Source organism: Ambystoma mexicanum, chromosome 10, assembly GCF_040938575.1.
Source record: "Ambystoma mexicanum isolate Mex_15411 chromosome 10, UKY_AmexF1_1, whole genome shotgun sequence".
Taxonomy (NCBI): domain Eukaryota; kingdom Metazoa; phylum Chordata; class Amphibia; order Caudata; family Ambystomatidae; genus Ambystoma; species Ambystoma mexicanum.
In genome coordinates, this window is record NC_090932.1 from 13,851,634 (window position 1) to 13,864,178 (window position 12,545).

At 45.4% G+C, this 12,545-nt stretch overlaps 1 protein-coding gene across 2 annotated transcripts in view; it reads left to right on the forward strand.

The window, feature by feature from the left end:
* The window catches only part of LOC138491101 (probable cation-transporting ATPase 13A4), a 978,968-nt gene that overhangs the window by 556,089 nt on the left and 410,334 nt on the right, over nt 1–12,545 (forward strand). For both annotated transcript variants that reach the window (XM_069617419.1, XM_069617420.1), the window contains exons 11-12: nt 1,663–1,820; nt 10,978–11,166. In XM_069617419.1, coding sequence (XP_069473520.1) covers nt 1,663–1,820; nt 10,978–11,166 — 347 coding nt within the window. The remainder of the gene's footprint in view (nt 1–1,662; nt 1,821–10,977; nt 11,167–12,545) is intronic.

Genomic DNA, 12,545 nt, shown 5'->3' on the forward strand with positions numbered 1-12,545 from the left:
GAGAAGGAGGAGAAGGGGAGTCATCCCCAAAGAAGTGAGAAGACAGGCCAGATGAGGAAAGAACCGAAGAGAGAGGGAGGTATGTAGAGAAAAGAGAAGAGGATCCCGAAATGAGCGCTGTGGGTCACCGTGCATCAAAGGGGAAATTGGACAGCATTTCGGAAAGCATTGATGAGCAGAATCAGGTGCGCCCAGAGAAGAAAGAGTGCAAAGAAGAGTGTGGTGATCAACCATGTCAAAGGCAGCAGAAAGTCCAAGAAGAATAAGAAAGGAGGAGAGTTTAGAGTGTCGAGCCCTTGGGAGTGAGATGGAACTCGTAGGAGCTACGTTTCGGCGGAGTGGAAGGAACTAAAGCCTGACTGGTGCTGAGGTAATAGGTGGTGAAGCCCAAGATATTAGGGAACCTGGGAAAAAATGATGCATTGAAGGATTCTGAATGGAAAGGTAGAAGAGAAATAGGGTAGAGCAGAAGTTAGCAGGAAGGGAAGGATCAAGAGAGGGCTTTTTTAGACTCAGAAGAATAACTACGCGTTTAAAGTCCGAGGTGAAGATAACACAGGGCACGTGATCATGAAGGAGAGACGCTAGGGATGGACATTTGAGATGAGAGGGGAAGGGAGTGCGTCGCGTGGAGAGGCAGTGGTATGAGCGCTGGATAGATAGAAGGCCCTGTCAGGTTTGGAGAGAGAGGAGTAAAGTTAGATATAGAGTGGAGACTGATGCAGGAGGTACATCTGGAGAACCTGGGCTGGTGGAAAGAGATGACCACAGCCAGGCCATTTTATCAGACAAGTATTTAGCAAAATCAGAGGAGTGAAGAAAGAGGACAGACCAGGATCAGGGATCGGGTGCAGGAGGCGAACAAATACAACAACGAGGTTTAACTAAGTGACACGGATGAGGAGAATGAGAAGTCATGAGCTCAGATGAACGGTGCTTTTTTGCATCAACAAAGCAAGATTCATAAATTGAGTGGAGTGTAGACCGGAAGTTAGATTATCAGACGAGTGTGACGCTTCCCAACATTGTGCGGTGCGTTGTAGTGAGGTTCGAAGTGAGGGGTCAGGCTGAAGTCTCTGTCAGGTGTGCTCTTTCATTCCCTTCTATAGTGGGCATTGCCAAGTAAAAAAGATTCCCGTTGCACTTGCCAGTCTCTGTTGGCATGGGTTGTGCTACTGATCATCAAACTCAATTCATCTGGGTAAAAGTCACCCTTTTTAACTAACTGCTACTGATTGTGCATCAAATTCAGAGTCGAACCACTTGCTCAATACGCGGGCAGGTGCCCCCTCGCTGGTTCTTGACAATTCTGCTTAAAATGATGACCCCTCAAGGCGACTGAAGCAGTCGCAGGTACTGAAGCCTGCGGATAGACCCAAGAGAGCTGAGCCGCTCTACTGACCGTGCAGACCTTCACTGACAAATCAACTCCTTGTAAATGTTCACCTTATTTACAGATGTAAGAACACAAATTAAACAATGTGAACATATTACAACATTTCAGGCAGTCATGAGTCAGTTGTGGGCTACATGAGATGTTAACAATATGCCCACTTCATCTCCTGATCCTACACATGTGACTGTATCATAATAATTATACATATATGTATATATTGAGGAATATTTTACCATGGTAATGACATCATTGTTGTTCTGTTTCAGGGTTTAACACAGCAAAAGGTGACCTGGTTCGGTCTATCTTGTACCCCCGCCCGATGAACTTCAAGCTTCACCGAGACACCATCAGGTTCTTCCTCTTCCTTGGGGGTATTGGAGTAGTTGGAACAGTGTACATAGTGTGCATAGCCACACTGGAAGGGGTAAGTGGCAATGAGTGTCATGCTGTTCCTTCTGCATCTTGCTGTAGAGTGAACTTATATGGGAAAGGAGAAAAGAAATGTTTGGTATTCCCTGGGGGTATTGGTGTAGTTGGAACAGTGTACAGGTAAGTGGCAGTGAGTGTCGTGCTGTTCCTTGTGTATCCTGGTGTAGAGTGAAAGGTGTACATGGTGTCTATAGTGAACTTATATGGGAAAGGGGGAAAGAAATGTTTGGCTGTTGCTTGGGTGTTTTGGTGTAGTTGGAACCGTGTGCATGGTCTCTGGAACGAGCATTGTGCAGTTCCTTGGGTTCCTGTGTTTCTTGTTGGAATTGTGTACCCCTGATCTATAGTGGAGTGCATGCAGTAAATGGTAATGGGTGTCATGCTGTTCCTTTGATATGTTGGTGTAGTTGGAAGATCAAACACAGTTTCCTTAGTAGCATTAGATGGGGCAATTGCCAACAAGTGTTGTGCTGTTCCTTGGGTGTCTTGGGACAGTTAGAGCAGTATACAAGATTTGTATAGTGTCATTAGATGAGGCAGCTGACAGCCAGTGCCGTGCTGTTCCTTGTGTGTCTTGGTGCAGTTAGAGCAGTGTACAAGATGTGTATAGTGTCATTAGATGAGGCAGCTGACAACCAGTGCCGTGCTGTTCCTTGTGTGTCTTGGTGCAGTTAGAGCAGTGTACAAGATGTGTATAGTGTCATTAGATGAGGCAGCTGACAACCAGTGCCGTGCTGTTCCTTGTGTGTCTTGGTACAGTTAGAGCAGTATACAAGATGTGTATAGTGTCATTAGATGGGGCCAGTGACAACCAGTGCTGCGCTGTTCCTTGTGCGTCTTGGTACAGCTAGAGCAGTATACAAGATGTGTATAGTGTCATTAGATGGGGCCAGTGACAACCAGTGCTGCGCTGTTCCTTGTGCGTCTTGGTACAGCTAGAGCAGTATACAAGATGTGTATAGTGTCATTAGATGGGGCAAGTGACAACAAGTGTTGTGCTGTTCCTTGGGTGTCTTGGTGTAAATTAAATGGTGTCTACAGTGACAGTTCAGCAGGTAAGTGATAACAACATTGTTGTGTTCCAAGGATGTGTAGGTGTAGTCGACATTATGTCCATGGTGTGTGTAGCATCATTGGATGGGTTGAGCAGTGACCTTTGACTTACTATTCCTTTGGTGTCTTGGTGTAGTCAAATCTGTGTACACAAGGTCTGTAGCAGCATTAGATAGCATACCTGGCAACAGGATTTCTGTTCCTTGTGTGTCTAGGTGTTGCTGAAACTGTAAACACAGCATGCAGAGTGCCATCGGATGAGATAAGTAGAAAATGTGCCATCGGATGAGAAAAGTAGAAAAGGTGTGACGGTGTTCCTTGGGTGTTTTGTGTAGTTTCAACGTGGTGCACAGTTTCTAAAGTGGCTTTAGATGGGGTTAGGTTGTTCCTTGTGTGCACACAGTGTCTGTCGAGGCGTCGGATGGTATAAGCGGCGGTGAGTTCCATTGTGCTGTTTGTTGGGTGTCTTGATGTTGTTGGAATGGAGTGCATGGTGCCTGTAACAGCATTTGAGGTGGGTCATGGCAATGGGTGTCGTACTGTTCTTTGGGTATCTTTGGGCAGTTAGGACAGTATGTTTAGTGTCTACTAATGAGGGCCACACTCGGTTGTGTTGATTGTATTCATGCCCGAGGTCCTATAAATGTACTCTAGTGGTAATGGTGGGTGATCAAGAGAACGCTTCTTACACCTGTCTACCCTGTAACCATTTCTTAGGTATATATTTTAGGAACAATAATAATATAACGTGTTCCTATATTGCGTGTTTATACAGCACGTCACACGGCACAGATTTTGCGCCCTCGAGTTCTGAGGGATGAGGGGTTTGAGGGGCACTGCTCTGATGTAATCCACCCCTGCTGGCGGTCAGGCATATGCACGTCGAGTCCTTAACTTGTCGAGCTTTCCTCCTGCCCTTCTTATGACAACAATGTGCAACGTTTCAAGGGATCAGGGAGCAGATGTGGGTCAGCAGTGATCCGGTCCATGCATCTTTACAGCTGTGCAGGCCATGCCCACCAGGCCCTCACCGGGGGAGTGGAGCGTCCTAGTGGCCAAACTGCCTCCCTGAAAGCTTAAAACATGGGTTCTAATCCCAACGTCAGCACTTGAACACACCTGATATGATCCGCGCCAATGCAGCTCCCACACCCCAGGCATCTTGACTCGTTGTTCCCCTGGCACGGGGGTGAGTGCAATCAGACCTGCGACTGGCAGGCGACGCACTGAGAGGAGGTGGAGGCAGCAGCCGCTGGGCTCAATGCCCAAGAGAATGCATCTGAGTAATGCGCTCAACATATTCTCTCATGCTCTCAATAACATAAGAGCCATTGCTTCATAGACACAAACCCCAAACCATCAATTGCTTCCATGTGATCACTGAGTATCAAGCGAACATTAGGGTCTCCAGACACTTTCCTGCCGAGAAGCCCCTCTACCACCAGGGTCACTCCACTATCTTTGCTGTTCACTGGGCCTCATTACATGTTTTGCGGTAAACCATGCTGCTATTAGCACCATGGTTGCCGCTGGTACCATACCGGTACCACCATGGAGAAAAGGGGAATTACCACCCCATTCCAAGGTTGGCGGGGCAGTAATTCCCCCTTTCTCCATGGCCCTTCCCCATTCCCATTTTTGCCCCATAGTGCTCAATGGGAATGGGGAAGGAGCTAATTACGGTACCGCAAATTGCGGTGCCGTAATTAGCACCAAGGTCCCTTTGCGGGTCCCAACTTTAACGGATGGTCTACACCAGCCGTTAAGGTCAGGTCCCGCAAAGGGACCTCGTAGTAAGGCGGTAAGGGTTTACCAGTACCGGTGCTCTTACCGGTACCGGTAAACCCTTACCGCCTACCGTGTAATGAGGCCCACTGTTGTAAAGTGACAGAACTTACTTCCAGAAACAGGAAGAAGGGCAGCCCTCAGACCTCACTGGAGTGACAGATTTCACAGTTATTTTCTCCTCACTAATCCTGAGGCTGTCCACACTAGTATATCTACGGTTCATGGTTACCAACACGTTAATGTTAGGGTGTTTTCAATAATTAAATGCGCCCCAAGCCGAACTAGCACTGCGTTCTTGCTGATTCAAGCGTACAACCCTTTTATCACAAACATCTTTGCCAATATAAAGATCGGTGTTAATCCCCATGCTATGAAAGTACTCTTTGTTTTTGTGCAAAGCACCAAGAACCCCCATTGGTGCTGTTTGTCCCCTTTCCCATGGGGGACTTTGAAAGAGTAAACAAAAAAATTATTCATATGGTTATTCTAGATTTTGATAATGTGCTTTGCTCAGTAAGACAAGTATAACATTCTTAAATGAGCTCGATATATACTGGAAGTGGTCATTAGAGATGAACAGAGCAACATTCTTAAAACTGATAGTTTCCTTTTTAAATAACCTTTGTTCTTGAGTGTACACACCATTTTGTGTCTTCCTATGGCCTTTCTTCTTGAAAAGGGTCACACTGAGGCTAAACCTAAATATCCCCAAAAACCTCTGAGTATGTTGACCGATGCTATGCAGCACTCTTTTTCTACGGGCTTTGTTCCAGATGCTCTTAAACATGGAGTGGTTTTCCCACTACTTAAAAAAGATGACCTGAATCCACGAGTTTCTGCCAACTTTAGGCCTATCTCTTTCCTTCCTGCTATTATGAATCTTATAGAGGCGGTGATCACGCCCCAAATCTCGAGTTTTCTGGAAACCGATGACTGCCTTCATCCATATCAGTCGGGCTTCCGCCCCAAGGTGGGGACGGAGTCTGTCATGATATCGTTGTTGGACGATCTGTTGCTGTTACAGGACCACAGAGAGACGGGAGTTCTGTTTCTCCTGGAGCTCTCAGCGGCAACTGATAGAGTGGCAAGAAGAAAAAATGGAGAAGGTGGGCACCACCTGATGGTAATCCAATCAATGAAATCAGTGTGAAAAAAATGATTTTAGTTTCAAAATTGGGTTTTTATAGGAGCTGACCGTGAAACGCCCAGAGACGCCTGGGCCCAAAACAGACCAAAGCAAAAAGCCGAGTGTTGCACAAGCAGCTGAACGGTCACTCTAAAAAATGTACCTCATCTGAGGTTACTCAAACAGCTAGAAAAATATTAAAAGAAAATTTGATTAAGTTCCTTTTTCTCTGAATGGTGATAGTACCAAATAGTTGTGCATTGGTATTTGTACACATATGTGTAAATCCTTTTTCCAAAAGTTTACTGTTGCCTGGAAGACAGCAAACAAACTAACTAGGTATATTATGTCAAAATGAGACATAATTTGATCATTGCAATGCATTTCAGAGGTTGTACTCTCCTTCATCAGGGCCGTGTTCTCTATTTACAGTGAACGCATACATTAACAGAATCACATCATGTATATTTATCAATCAGTGAATTCAACACAAACAGTACACGTGTGTTTCCATGTAGTTAAATAGAACCACAATATACGTCCCACAATTCAGTTTGATAACATGCAAGTTATACAAAATAAAGAAAAGAAAAAAGAAAGGACAAATCAAGAATAGATTCTGACTTAATTAAGCTTGGTTATTTATGACATTTTAAGAATAGCTGCTACTCTCAAAGCACATATTATTAACTACCTCAGCTTCATGTTGCACTGCGTGTGGAGTCCAATGAACGAACGTGAGTTCAGGTGAACGTCCTAAGCATAGTGTGCAGTAGATTGCCTTATTACTTCACGTGTGTCACTTCTCGTTCCAGCTATAAGTCAAAAAGCGATGAACGTACTCAGTCTGGGCATGTATACCACGCGTGTTGTATAACAGGAATGTTAAAGTACTCTGTTTTTACCTTTAAAGCACACAAAAATGATGTTAAAAATACATTCTGTGTAAGCGGAATGGTGTAATTATTCATGTGGTAAATCCACAGTTTAAAGGAGCACCAAGCTTACCGTGTCTCTCAAGACAAGTTTCCTGTTGCTGTGAAGAGTGCGCATTCGTTGCTCTAACAGCTGTTTTTAAGGGTAACCATGGTTTCGGCTAGAGACGCATGAGTCAGACCCGCCCAAGGGTGTGTCAATGTACCACCAGATTCTGCTGGCTAGGCTGGAGCATGTGGGGGTCACATGATTCATCCTGGCCTGCTTTAAGTCTTTTTTGGAGGGTCGTTCACAGGCGGTTTCTTTCCAGGGATGGTTTTCTTCTCTTGTTGAACTGTTTTTTGGAGTCCCGCAAGGGTCGGCCTTATCTCCTCTTTTATTTAATCTGAATGTTCGGATGTTGGCCAAACTTATTGCTGACTGCAGTGTGCTCTTTTATTCCTACACAGATGACACACAGTTGATTTTCCGGTTGGACTCTCCTCAAACTGTGCCACTCAGCCAGTTGCTTGACTGCCTGGAGAAAGTGGGCTCTTGGATGGCAGGCAACTGGCTCCAACTAAATGGGAATAAAACTGAGGTACTGGTGGTTGGTCCAAAGGGTAGGGAACTTTTGGAATACACAACTTTGCCATCTTCCCTTGGCCCTTGTCCAGTACCCTGTGCCTCTGTTAAGAGTTTGGGTGTGAAACGTTTGCCTGATGGCTCGCGTGAAGCCCAGATCTCTGCCATATATGGGGCTGGCTTTGGAAAATTGAAAGCTCTGCGAAAAAGTCTTCCTCTGCTTCTTCTGGAAAATCGCACGACACTGGTGACCTCTTCGATTATGTGATCCTTAGATTACTGTAATGGTATCTGTTTAGGACATCAAAAGCATCAGATTCAAAGATTGCAAGTTCTTCAGAACTCGGCAGCCCGACTGGCCTTGCAAGCTCCTGGATCAACTCCTTCCGTTGCTCTTCTTCTCCGGCTTCACTGGTTGCCGGTATAAGCACGGATCGAGTTTAAGGTCCTGTGTATTATGCACTGAGCTCTATATAATCCCGACCCACATTATCTGAGAAGGAAACTGCTCAGGTACTATCCTGCTAGAAGTCTCCGGTCGGAATATTCCTGAATTTCATTGTAAGCATCTGGGTGGCCGATCCTTTTCGGTATTGGCCCCCGGCCTATGATATGCCTTGCCATTGCATTTGAGAGTTCAGACCGATTATCTTCCCTTTAAGAAGCTATTAAAGGCTCATCTCTTCGGTTTTCTTTCTGCTCCTTAAGCCTGCGGTCTTGTTTTTGTAAAACGACTCTTTCCCGGAGCCGTCCTGCCTTCGGGCCATAGTTCGCGCTTTATAAACCCTAAATAAATAAGTAAATCTTTGAGCACCAAATTAATGTTTAATTGTGTGTCCTGGCCACTGATTGGTTGGTAAAGCCACTGAACGTGTGTTTCTGTGAGTGCAGAAATGCAGTTATACAGTCTGCAGCCTGGTCCCTTGCACCCTGGCATACCCTATTGTCGCCCCCTCAAGTCCCCCTGCACAGACAATGCATCATTAGTGTGATGGCGACATTCCCGCAGGACTCACATGATTGCAATGAATGACTGCAAATACCATTCCATCCCTACCTCTGGCGAGGACTGTGTTTCTGCCCTTAGCACCCCGTAGCGCCTTCAAGATTTCTGCGTTTTTTCTCTCATTACGCTACAGACGCTAATAGTGGGGGAGGCGCTAGCAAAATGGGAGCAACCGAAATGCTAAGGGAGGAGGGGGATGCTGTGGAATGGGTTCAGCGGGTCTGCAGAAATCCCCCTACATGAAATCCTGATAGGAACTCCCGCTTCACACGCCCACTCCAAGTAGCGCTCTGTTTGCACATCTACCTGGAAAAGAGGCGAAAAGAATCCTTCACTGGCACATTTTCAATTCAATTCAATGAAATAAAGCTTTATCGGCAAGTCTTGCAGTGATGCAACTAGATCCTCGAATTCACGTTTCCCTGATTAGCATTCCAAGTTATACAATCATTTAAAATGTTGTGACATTACAAACTACAGAGCATCTGATGTCCAACCTTGGCAACCCATGCTGCTGAAGGGTAGTCCTACTGTTATGTTGGTAGTCACTTTCGAATTGTAGTCCTATTTTTATGTTTCTGTCCTGGCCCAGTTTTTGATCTTGAAAATCTAGTCAAATTACATATGCAGCCCCAGTTCTCACTATCAGCCTCTTTGTGCCAAAAGTCAGTGAAGCTCCTTACTGTGCATCCTACATCACAAATGAGTATTACAACACAGGAAGGCTCTCTGGACATCTACAGCTCGCTCTCCTGTGCCGTCCCTCCTTACCTCGCCTTGAGGGAGAGGAGGTGGGTGCTCAGCGAGGCTGTCACATTAAAGCACAAACAGATGGTGAGTAAGGAAACGAGGATAACAACCGAGACACATAGATTAGGAGAGCTTGATTGGAGTATTATACGTCAGGTACAGCTAAATAAATAAATAAACAACACAGGATACTTTAGTGGAAATCAAAAGCTGGACTCAGTGTGCGTGAGGTTAGTTGGTCAAATCTCTAATAACAGAACGGCAAATAAACACAGACGAGAAGAACGCAGAGATGTGCAGATCCCATAGTCCCATCAGTTTCACTAGAGAGAGTGGAATATTGCCATGAACTCATCGGGGGAGGGGTTGATTCTCTCCATCAAATACACTATCACATTCTGTGCAGCCAGGCCATCACAGGCGGCCAAGATCGAAACGAAACCTTGTTTCTACCACAATACCTTGCTGACTCCATCCTCCACCCAATTCAGTCGCTCCGGCATATCATGCTACTCTATGTTAGTACAACTACAGAACCTAAACATGGGGCCTAAAATGCAGCCCTAAATGACCTCTGCACCCGGAAACAATAATACATTTTGTTTCTCTTCCTGTGTTACTATATGTGCGTATCTAATATGTGTCAAACCTAACTAAAACAACATGTGCGCTTCTGCAGCGCAAACTTCAGTCTGCTCCCATTCTGGTACATTCTATTAGGCTTTTCTCTGGCTGGGACTTGGAAGGTGCATCCTAACAATAGCATGCTTGAGTTATCCATGCCTAGTTTTCCACCCATCCACACCAAAGTCAGCATCACGACCCGGCACAAATACAAGCGCATATTTACTCAACATTAACTTGCTCGTTCACGTGTGCACCCATTCATCATTCAACCGTTCATTTACATGTGCACCCAGCTACCCACACATCATGCAGTCACTCATTCAAACTTCTACATATTACATAAATTAAAGTTCATCTTTCCTTCAGCCCCAATCTGGACTCTGCTCCTTGCTGCTGGTACCTTCCATGAAAGCCTTCCAGCCACCACGTAGCACAAACAGGAACCAAAAAGCAAACATCGCTTCCTGGTTCTGGCACATGCCTGCAGGAGTCAGAGCACGCCAAACTGCCTGTCCTTCAGTACCTAACAGCACTTACCTGCAGGTTGACCTCCTGCCAGTTTGTACACACTGTAAATGAAGTGTGACTCATTTTGAATGAGCTTAAACATTTCATAGAGAAAACGGTTGGCGGCCCTGGGGAGCAATTTTGATTGCTTTAAGGCCTGAGTTTTACTTAAGCATGGAAATCCACGTGGACCCAGGCTTTCATGCTGGGTCACACCCAAACAGTCATGAGCTCCATCTGGAATATCTCTGCATTGCTGACATAATTTACATGAATCCCAAAGGATTGCAGCCACAAGACCTGCATTCAATAAAATCCATGAGGTGAGGTTTGTGCATGGATGTTTTAGTATGCAGTGAACGAGAGGGGTAGGGTTCATGCAGGCCGTGCGCTCCATTACCCTGTTCCATGCAGAAAATCCACGGCCATCACATGAACTGAGCGTTACTAGTCTCTGCCAGTAAATTAGTCAAAATGGCCGCCTGCACGTTAAATACAGATCTAATAAATCATACCTTTCAGTGAGTGAATCTCCCATAAAAAGAATCCCCCTGAGAATGCAGTTGGAAGTTTCTAGAATTGTGATTGTATTCTGTGTTTCAACTTTTGAATGTAAATCAGAGGACATTGAATTAATGATGCAAGCACAAACACAAGCAATGTTCAGCATATAGCAGTGCTGTGCTAAATGAATATTTTTTGTTGTCATCATATTCGCTTGGTATTTTCAATATTAATGAACACAAATTGAAATGGCTATCAAAATATGCTAAACTCTTAACATGTGTTTTTTAGGCTTCAATCCACAGAATTGTGATAGATGCCTTACTGTTCCTGAGCGCGGCATTTTCACCGGCAATCCCCGCCGCCTTGGCCGCTGGCATGATCACAGCGCAACGAAGGCTGAAGCAAAGGGGCATCTTCTGTATTAGCCCCCAGCGGATCAACGTTTGCGGGCAAATAAACCTCATATGCTTCGATAAGGTATTGCACTGATCCATGGAAAGAATACTCGCTTATTCATCGTCTCCCCTATCCTCCACTGTGAAGCTGGAACCCCCCACCCTTCCACTCAAGTTCCATCAGAAGAGATTTGCTCACACATTGAGGTAGGCACACAGCCGAGGCCGCTGGCAGGTGTGAGAAGAAATACACATAAAACACACAGCGCCGCGCCCTGCCTGCAAAGTGGAGTCTCCCTAGTGGAAGGATCACTCAGTTCGTGTTTGTATGCCAGTATTTCCTTGGTTTGCTTGTAAAGGAAATAAAGCAGCTGACAAAATACTGGACTAAGTGCCAGTAGTGGTAATACAGTTTGCTGGTATCTGGGCCCATTTACCACCCAGATACCACCAAACTCGTAAAGGGACCAGTCTTCAATACAAAGTAATATTTTTCAATACTCGAAAGGACAGAGCTAATTATCAGTATCATTACAAAGATTACTTTTTTGTTTGTTAATTAATAGGTGATTATGTGGGTTTGTGAGGTGGGTGGAAGTTGGATATGTGAGAGTGTGTATGTGTGTGTGTGGTGGTATGAAGAGTGATTGGGGAAATAGGTGGATGTGTGAGCTAGGTGTGAGCTAGGGTCTCTGCTGGTATATTCCTGGGCTACTGGATGAATCGATGAGCTTGTTTGCATGCACATGCATGGTGAGTTTGTGTGTTGGTGGATGGTGACTGCATTTTGCAGTTGACTGTGATTTTTTGTGTGAGGGTTGGGTGTTTGTGCCTATGAATAGATGTTGTTCATCTGTGTGTGTGTGTGTGTGTGTGTGTGTGTGTGTGTGTGTGTGTGTGTGTGTGTAGAGGATGGTGATGTGGGGTGTGCGAGGGATAGATAGATGGTGAGAGTCTATGGACACGGTTCAATGGAGGGTGCGATTTTGTGCGCGTGTGTGTCTGTTTGTGTGGATAGATGGATGATAAGTTTGATGGAATGGATAGTGAGTTTATTGATGCATGCTGTGTGTGTGTGTTTGGGTGGTTAGTTTGTTTGTGAGGGATACATGGATAGATGGCGAGAATGTCTCTGTGGATGAATGGGTGGTGCGATTGATAGTGGATATGTGGATAGAGGAATTGCCGGTTTGGGGGAGGTGATTTTTTGTGTGGATACAGGGTCTCTGCGTGGATGCCTGGTGTGTGTGTGCGTGTGTGTGTGTGCGTGTTTGTGTTTGGGTGTTCATGTGTAGATGTTCTCTAGAAAAGGTGTGAGATAGGAAGCAGCAATTCCCCGCCAGGTGTCGCTCTCATTCTTTTCCAGCATATCACTTTTCCAGATGCGCCCTTATTCACACACTGTAACATCTGGCAGCACGAGCGGATCTCTCCCCACGCATGCACCCTTCTCTCGTGGAT